Source organism: Sphaerodactylus townsendi, linkage group LG04, assembly GCF_021028975.2.
Source record: "Sphaerodactylus townsendi isolate TG3544 linkage group LG04, MPM_Stown_v2.3, whole genome shotgun sequence".
Lineage (NCBI taxonomy): Eukaryota > Metazoa > Chordata > Lepidosauria > Squamata > Sphaerodactylidae > Sphaerodactylus > Sphaerodactylus townsendi.
This window is the reverse complement of record NC_059428.1, coordinates 157,617,205-157,626,581: the sequence shown is the minus strand read 5'-3', so window position 1 is coordinate 157,626,581 and position 9,377 is coordinate 157,617,205. Positions and strand designations below refer to the sequence as shown.

Below are 9,377 nucleotides of genomic sequence, written 5' to 3'. Positions count from 1 at the left end.
AAGGAGGTGAACACAATTTTCATTCCCATTGCGTAAGGGTGCTTTGAATTGAAAGGAGTTGAACTCACTTGAAGGATTATTTGGCGAGTTAAATGAATCGCTTGGCGAAACGGTTTGGTAAAAGAGGAGGGAAATGCCATTTAAAAACGGCTGAGACACGAGAATCAGAGGAGGCAGGAGATAAAATTCACCACCACTAACTCTAACATGGACTTCTGCGGATCGATCCACTAAAACAGTTGTTCCGATCCTAAGCCCGCTGGCTTCAAAGGATTTACAAGAGTGTTACTCTGCTTAGCCCAGGTAGCCTCACTGAACCCAGCAGCTGTGCTTGCTGGGTTAAAATAAAACACCTCCAGTTCTGCGGCGTCCAAAATCTAAGTCCAGAACCTTACGGTGTTACACATTAGCAGAAAAGTGAATGAAGTCAAAATGTTTAAAATGGTTTCATCTTTAAAATTTTAAAATTATCTTTCAAAAAAAAAAACTGGAGGGAGCAATTAGGGGGAAGATTTTGTGTAACTCCAGTCCTTCATTATATTGTCTAAGACCTCATGTACATTCCTCTGGGATATAAATATCAATTTGATTAGCTAGCAGGTCTTGTCAGCTACAGTATCTTATCCCCCGGGGCATTTGAGCAATGACGTGGCCCTAGGACTTCTGTAAAAGGCATGGGGGGGTCTTAACTCAACCCTATATAAGACCGGCTCTCTGCCCAGTGCGACTAGCCTAAGAGAAGAGCTCTCCTTAGATCTTTCTTTCTCTCTGCCCCTTCTCCTCCCAGCTTTGGAAAGCAACTAACAAGGTGAGTTTAAGCCTTCCAGCCTTCGACAACTTAACCCCATAAAATAGCCAACTGCTTGGAAAGGCTATCAGGATTCAAACAAGCTTGGCCGAGCAATAGAATTTTGTACCCGAATTTGGGGATTTTTTTTCCCCCAGCTCAAAACTGGGAAGCCGACTTTGAGAGAGCAGCATTTAAAAAAAACAAAAAAACAAATCCACTCCATGACTATCCTGGTGGAGGAAAAAAAATCATCTGGGTGGACGAACAGGATTTTTTTTTAAAAAAAGGAACAATGCTTACTGATTTTGAGCAACAGCTGCATTGCCTTGGACTGCAATCTTTGTTCTCTCTGCTGTTATTGCTGCTGTGAGCGACAGGGAAAAATCTCTGCCCTGTCCGGCGATTGCAGAACGACCAGGATCAACTTGAGCGACGGCAGCTACGGCCACCTATCCTGAGATCTCATGCATCGTTCATCCTCTCCTTGGGGGGAAAAATGTCATTATCTCAGTAGTTTTCCTGTTTGTCTTTATAACAAACTAATTCTCTCTCCCTCCTCCCCAATAGCTTGAAAATGGCTTTCGCTGGAATCCTCACCGATGCAGAAATTGCTGCTGGACTGGAGAGTTGCAAAGGTAACTCCTGACTTGACAAAGTCTTCTGTTCCCCTGAGATTCTCTCTAAACTTATTCTGCATTCTTTTGTTTGCAGATCTCATTCCACCATGCTAGAGAATCAGAATGACTTATTAGTAGCATTGGCCTGTAGTCATAGCAATAGAGGGAAAACTAGTACTTCCAACTTTAACCTCCCCCCAAAGAAACTATTAAAACACAACCAAGCCACAGCGAATCCAAATTATTGATAGCAGACCCAATGGGTAGGAACTCAATTCTTTTCCAGATCCTGCCTGTAATTAACATGTTTCTTTGACAATAAACAGGAATCTTGTAACACCTTAGTCGCTGGTGGTAGAAAATACTGTCGCCCCGACTTATGGCGACCTTTAATAAGCTTTAACTTGGGCATAAGTTTTCGCTGTTTCAGATGCAACAACAGACGTAGCTACCCTTCTAGAAATGGAAATTAAACCTCAAACATCATTGAAGAGGCAGATGTGTACAATATTTAATTCAGATGTAGCGCTAACATTTAGGTCTAATCTATGTACAGAGGCCAATATAACCCATAGTTGGATAAGCACACAACCACCATAGTCCCAGAAACATGCAAACTCTTAGGCAATGCCAGAAAAACAATTATCCAGCACCAATTTGATGAGCGATGCCTATAGTGAAAATGCCAGTATGTTAAATGACAAACCGTTTTATATCATATTTGTCGGAAAGGAAGGTGACTCTGAATGTAACAATTTTAAAATTAATGGATATAACTGTAACTCATATGCAAATTTAACAAGGAAACCCACCCACCCCTTTTTATGGCATACCTGGGAGGAACTGAGCCTTGCATTTGAGTAAATGCAGCAATTAAAACAATTTCTAGTGAGATAGCGGAAAAGCAGGGGTGATATCAATGAGTTAGACAATTGAACTTTCCAGTTCTCCAGACTTCTGACATCCACTTGGCGACTTCGTTTTCTGCCCGTGTTATCTTGCAAAAAGAGTCTGGCCTGCCGGATTCCGGATTAGCTCTGAAATCAGAGAAGCATGGGCAAACTTAAAACGGCTTCAGTAATGAGGAAATTGGTTTCGAACATCCTCGTACACCTCGCACCTCCTAGAACTGTCAGAAGGCCAAATGATACCTGAAGGTTCATTTGAGCGCATGCCACCGCTTGTAGGCCCTTCCAAACGCCAGCATTCTGAGTTCCTTTAACTAGAGATGCAAGAACTGAAGCTGAGACCCCCACAGTCTGACCACAAGTTAATACAAACCTCAAAGTGCAGAGAACAGATCTTTCCTAGCCAGCTGCAGGTGGGCAGTCGTGTTGGTCAATAGTTGAACAGCAAGATTTGAATCCAACAGCATCCAAAAGTCAACGTTTCCAGAGTATAAGCTTTTGCAAGTCAAAACTCCCTTCACTGGATATCTCACAAGGGGAGTTTTACCTCTCAAGAATCTAAACCCGGGGAAACTTTTTAGATTTTAAGGTGCTGCTGGGCTCAAATCTTGCTTTTCTGTAGTCAGGTTATTTCGTACTGTTTAAATAATGGCATGCCATACACAGAGGGGAAAAAGTGAGAAAGATATATTATAGAAAGGTGCCTATAGGTCTCCAGTTAAGTAAAAATTCTGAGTCCTGGAGCGTATCAACTATACCATGCCTTCAACTAACTAGAAAAAATAATAGTAAGGAAAGGCCACTCCCCCCGCCCCCAAATTGACTAGAGAAATTTGACCTGCGGGTAAATTCTTCCCTGGATCCAAATATGGTAATCAGATCCTAGTAGCCGTTTCAGACAACTGACACTGTGATTCTCCTATATGGTGGTACTGGAAGGCTCTAGAGGGTTTTTAAGGCCAAAGAGGATCGGAGTAGTTTGTCACTGCCTGCGTCTGCATAGTGACCCTGGATTTCCTTGGTGGTCTCCCATCCAAGTACTAACCAGGGCTAAAGTTGGAATGGACTTATGGAGACCCCAGCAAGGGGCTGTCAAGGCAAGTAAGAAGCAGAGATGGTTTGCCACAGCCTTTCTTGGCAGAGCCTGCCTTGGTGGTCTTCCGTCCAAGTGCTGACCCTGCTTAGCTTCTGAGATCTGAGATTGTGCCACCTTCCCCTCCCGTAGAAAATCCTACTCTCCAGATTATAAATGAAAAGCCAATCTAAAGAGAAGATTGTGGAAACTTGTGGAAACTTTTACTGGGAGGAAGTTATAGAGGTACAGCCCCCAATCAGGTCTTTCAGGTGGTACTGGAGGCAGGTTCAAATCACTGCTTTTACCTCGGTTTCCAAACTGTGAGCAGGAATTTGCTTCTGCTTTGGTCTGGAACACCTTCTTTACTCCAACGTAAAGACTTTTTACAAACTGGAGCCTTTGGAAACTTTGTCATCGTACCCAGAATTAGCTTGTTCTCACAGCTGCTGCCCCTTTCCTTTTTGATTTTGGTCCATAACCTTTTGCCCAACGAGGTTTTGAGGAATTCCGGCCTGCCGTCTGCTCTCACGCGGACATTCTCAGCCTCTCAAAACAACTTCAACTCGATGTATGTTCGGTGATTTGAACTCAATTGTGCCTTGCGAGACTCCCGTGGTTGTTTTACGTGCAGCCTGCCTTTGGGGAGGAAGGCGAGTTCCTGACCCCGTTTTTTCTCATTCCAGCTCCTGATTCTTTCAACCACAAGACCTTTTTTGCCAAGGTGGGTCTGAACACCAAATCTAAGGATCAGTTGGCGAAAGTGTTTGGAATCCTTGACCAGGACAAGAGTGGGTTCATTGAGGAAGATGAATTGAAGTGAGTTTCTCTCTTTCTCTCTCTCTTTGGTTTAACTGGTTGACATGCAGTGCAGCCCAAAACACCTTTACGGCCTTTTAGGTCCATTGATGACTCAGAAAAGAGTAACTAAGGACTGTACTGCCGATTTGCATACGTTCACTTATAAAAGTTCTTTTTTAAAAAAGATGCTGAATGCATTTTGCCATAGGCATCAGCTGAGAACAAAGAAAAATCCTATTTTTGCATGTGCAATGCATCACATAGAAATCTGAGCTTGATCAACTTGGTCCAAACACCAGAACTGAAGAAAGGGCAGCTTGTTTGAACAGTATGCGTTACAAAAGGTAGACGCTCTCTGGTTCTACAAGGGCCAAAACTGTAACTTCCAACATCTTCCACGCTTACTTTATTTCCCTAGAAATAAAAATAAACCTGGTGGTCAACAATGGCAAGGATGCTTTTGCTTAGCAGCTTTTTTAAAATGAAGAGACTCGGAAAAGAGCAAGAATTACTCTGCTTGCAGGGGGATGACGGATTTCACAAACATTACATGTAAAAATAGCTTTTTAAAAAAGGACTCACTCCACAAACTAAAGAAGAAGAGTTGGATTTATATCCCCCTTTCTCTCCTGTAAGGAGACTCAAAGGGGCTTACAATCTCCTTTCCCTTCTCCCCTCACAACAAGCATCTTGTGGGGTGGGTAGGGCTGAGAGAGCTCCGAAGAACTGCGACTAGCTAGCCCAAGGTCACCCAGCTGGCATGTGTTGGAGTGCAGAAACATATCTGGTCCACCAGCTAAGCCTCAAGTGGCAGAGCAGGGAATCAAACCTGGTTCTCCAGATTAGAGTGCACCTACTCTTAACCACTACACCATGCTGGCTCTGCCTGCAACGTTCTGGCAGTTGGGTGGACCAAGAAAAGATAGTGGGCAAAATGAACCAGAGCCAGTGGAGGGAACAGGTGAACTAGAGCCAGTAGTGTGTCGGGGGGACAGAGCTAGCTGTGAGGGCAGGAGGGGAAAATAGGATTTCCTTCCCCTGGAGGTATCCAGATACGGTTGGTTGTGTCCTCTCTCCATCACTATCCTCCATCCTGATGTGAAGATAATTCTGATTTCTGTAGGATATGTATTTTCCCCTGCAAAGCAGAGGATCCCTGATTTTGCAGAATCCTACGTGATAGTTGCCCTGACCTGCATGGCTGATCATGGAAGCTAAGCATGGCTGGTCGTGGTTTGTGTTTGGATGACAGACTCCAAAGGCAGCCCAGGGTCTTGTGCCTTGAAAACCCCATAAGGGGTTCCCGTACAGCTGTGATTTGATGGCACTTTGAACACACACGGTCGTCATAGGAAGTCCTGTTGTGTAGATTTAGTTATCCACACCGTGGGGGCAGATGCAGTGACGTTTCTTCGTACCCACCTTGAGATACTGGAATAAGCTTTGTTTTTCTTGACACACGGACCCACTTGAACTAATCACAGGAACTTTTTCTCAGCAAAAAGAAGAGCAATAGAATGCATATATTAACATATTAGAGCAGATTGCCCTATTACTAATATGGCTCGTCTTTTCTTCCGTAGGAAATTCCTGCAGAATTTTCAGTCAAGTGCCAGAGATTTGACTGATGGTGAGACCAAGACGTTCCTCAAAGCAGGTGACACTGATGGAGATGGCAAAATCGGAGTGGATGGTAAGGATCTGGGCAAAATCGATATTGGGATGCTCCTTTTATGCCATTTTGAAGAATCCAAATTATTATTCTCAAAGGATGTTACTCTGTATCTGATGCTAGACAGTGATCGGAATATTAATCTATTAGTTATTACATACCTATCATATTTCCAGAAAGTTGTTTAGCACACTTTTAATCATTGTTCTATCAATCCGAGGAGCTCTGGAAAGCAAAGGATCCAATCACAATTCAGCCAGATTATCTTTAGGTGATCTTTATCTTGTGTATCTTCAGTCATCTGAATTGAGGCCTCTAATGTAGTGCCTGTAGGCGCCCGCCAACACCTTTTCTGGCACTGGCCAAGTGTTTTTAGGGAGTGGGTGGGGTCAGATATGGTGTTTGCCCAGCAATGCTTATGACTATCAGAGATTTGATTGGCTGTGCTGATTTCTTAAAATGTTGCTTTGGCAGTAGCGGCCACCGCCCAAGGATCTGCACTGTCTTACCAATAAGCTGAAGCAATCATTTTGTGGCTGGCTCCGCCCCCTGTGGCAGCCATATTGTTGCTGTTGTTCACAACGTGGTGTCAAAATTCCAAATGTGCCCACAGGCTCAAAAAGGTTGGGAGCCTCTGCTCTATTCCACCATTAGTGAGGGGGATCTGGTGAATCCTGAGGAATCCCAGGCACCCCAGAGATTTCTGCACTGCAGCAGGTCTCATAACACATGCCCAGAGGTCACCTGCATCGATATGATGAAACGATGTAATCTCATTGCGTCACCTGTGCAAAGATGATGTCATATCGTATTGGTACAGGAAGCCAGTGGGCACATACAGTAAAAACTTACTGTATAGCAGAAACCTCACAAACCATTATAGGAGAGTGGCCAGTTCGGCCTGCAGCCACTGAATTCCATCTGTGGCAGGATTCAGTGGCACTTCTTGAGTGAATCCATGTTGACTCTGTTTCAAGTACAAAAGTGGATCTTTCTAGATTCACAAGAATGAAATACGAATTCTTTCTTTTTCTTTTTCTCTTCTAGAGTTCCAGGCCCTGGTTAAAAGTTAAAGAGATCAGGAGGAAGACCAAGCTAACTGTACTGTAAAACATCCTTTCTTATTGCAAGACTACTTTATATTTCTACATTTTATACAGTGAAACGGCATTGACAGTCGCCAGTATATTGTTTCGTATTGTTAGAGAAATGTGTTAACTCACAATGCGCTATTTGATCTTTATTATTGTCTGATGTCGTAATTAAAAGGGCACCACATCAAACAGAGACAAAGTTGGAATCTAAGGAGAAGAACTCTGAACTTTATGCTTCATTTGCATTAGGCGCTATTAGGAATATTCAATAAATGTGGGTTTTCCAAAGAGATCTTGTAGATACTTTCTCTTCAAGTGTTCACCGGCCTCCATCTCCCATTCAATCAAGGTGTATGAAAGTTTCAAAGGAGAAGAAAAATCACATTGATTTTTGTTTATTGTTTAAACAAAAAATGTTTAATGAGAATGTCTAAACTGGTCTTTGCCTTCAAATAACCAGCTTCATCAAATGCCTTGCTATTGTAACACCAGTGGAATTGTTCATTTATACATATAAAGTAAATCCATCATTCATGAATTTCAGGGTCATTTTTTTTTGCTCATACTACTTATACGGTTGATTTTTTTCACTTTTAATATGATGAATGTATATTTGATAACCAAACCATGCTCTGCTATGCTTTTGACACATTTAGTTTTGACATATCTGGAGTAAAGGGGGGGTGCAAAGTATTTTGAGATGGGGAGGGGGAGGGGTAGCTACACCTGCAGGTGGGTTGCCAAAGTTCAGATATGGGCGTGCTTGAGCAATTTAACAGGGTGGTACCCTTGCTCCTTGGAGTCTATTCCCGAGTGGCTTGACTGCACAAGCAAACCCTGGCATTTACCTGTTTTTATGGAAGTCTGTGAGGACCTGAAGCTGTCAGAAAGATGCCTCTCGGGATTCTTTTGCAGCACCACAGACAGATGTATTACTCTCAGGTAACACAATGAGTGGATCTGGTGCCATGATCCTTGGCAACATTGGGATGCAAAGAAATCAGAAAGTGGAAAAGGGAAGAGTAGGGAGTAGGCAAATCTGGAGAACACAGGAAGTACAAATTGCTTCTGCTCCCGTTGCCCACACCTCCGATAGAAGATAGAAGAAGAAGAGGAGTTTGGATTTATGCCCCACCTTTCTCTCCTGTAAGGAGACTCAAGGTGGCTGACAAGCTCCTTTCCCTTCCTCTCCCCACAACAGACACCTTGTGAGGTAGGTGGGGCTGAGAGAGTTCAGAGAGAACTGTGACTGGCCAAAGGTCACCCAGCAGGAATGCAGGAGTAGAGAAACACATCTGGTTCACCAGATAAGCCTCTGCCACTCAGGTGGAGGAGTGGGGAATCAATCCCGGTTCTCCAGATTAGAATCCACCTGCTCTTAACCACTACACCATACTCTCACCTTGTGCCCCCCTCTCACTTGTGCTTCCTGATCTTTGCAACATCTCAAAGAAGAACTTTCACATTTCCTCGCCAGCAGTGGGAACTGGCAAATATTTCCACTCCGGACATTCCTAACAAGTGAAGAAGATGCCTGGGAAAGCCACTTCAGCAAAATAAATATATATATTGTTAGCCGGAAGGAAATGGGTCTCAAGAAGGGACTTTTACATACCTTCAGTGAACTCCCCCAGCCTAGAATACTTTCCATAACAACTCTGTGTGGTGTACTACTCAGCAACAACATGTGCTAGTCTAAACAGACCAGCATGATCATAATGGAGTGGGGAAGAAGCCACAAAACAGAATTGGCAACCCCACTCCTGTTTTGGTCCTGGACTTCCTGCTATTTAGGTGAGTTGATGTAAAAAAAAACAACAGGAAAAACTAGAGGTCGCAGCATAAAATACAAACCAGAAACACAATACACCATGATAAAAAAAACCCACACAGACAATTATTTTCCGATGCCAAAGACTGAATATGTAACAAACAAATGCCTGAAGAATAGAGAGTCCACCACACCCCTGGCTGCCAATACTATTAAGGCACTTAGCTCTGCAGAAATGTACAAAGTGCAAAACATCCTATAACAGTAGCCTGATAACACCAGGTACAGCATTGAAGCAATGTAAGCTATAACCGGCAAGACAAAATGTCAAGCAAATACTGAGTCCAAAGTTGACTTGTGCACTTCCAGTCTTCCAGTGTTGAAATACGTCTGGTCCAGGAAAAATTAATAGACTGTCATTTAAGTCATCTGTAGTAGCAATGTCAAAGACGACTTCCGTGTTCAGCAGCTCCCTGGGAACAGGCTTGCCAGACATAAATCCCTTAAATGCCGGTCTCCCAGTCAGTTGGCAACCAATCCGGTCTCCCCGTATGGGAACAAGGAAGATACAGTACCACAATTCATAGCAGAATGCAGTCCATGGTGACCCATGTTTTCCTCAGTGGTAATAATTTTTGTCTTGCCAACTTAG

The 9,377-nt window shown here is 43.4% G+C and overlaps 1 protein-coding gene across 1 annotated transcript; it reads left to right on the top strand.

Annotated features, from left to right (window-relative positions):
• Window positions 1-661: 661 nt before the first annotated feature.
• On the top strand, window positions 662-7,492 carry LOC125430681 (parvalbumin beta-like). Its single transcript, XM_048492806.1, has 5 exons — window positions 662-808; window positions 1,358-1,425; window positions 4,074-4,206; window positions 5,772-5,881; window positions 6,908-7,492. The coding sequence occupies exons 2-5, from the start codon at window positions 1,365-1,367 to the stop codon at window positions 6,931-6,933; spliced, it is 330 nt and encodes a 109-aa protein (XP_048348763.1). The 5' UTR covers window positions 662-808; window positions 1,358-1,364; the 3' UTR covers window positions 6,934-7,492.
• The last annotated feature ends 1,885 nt before the right edge of the window (window positions 7,493-9,377 follow it).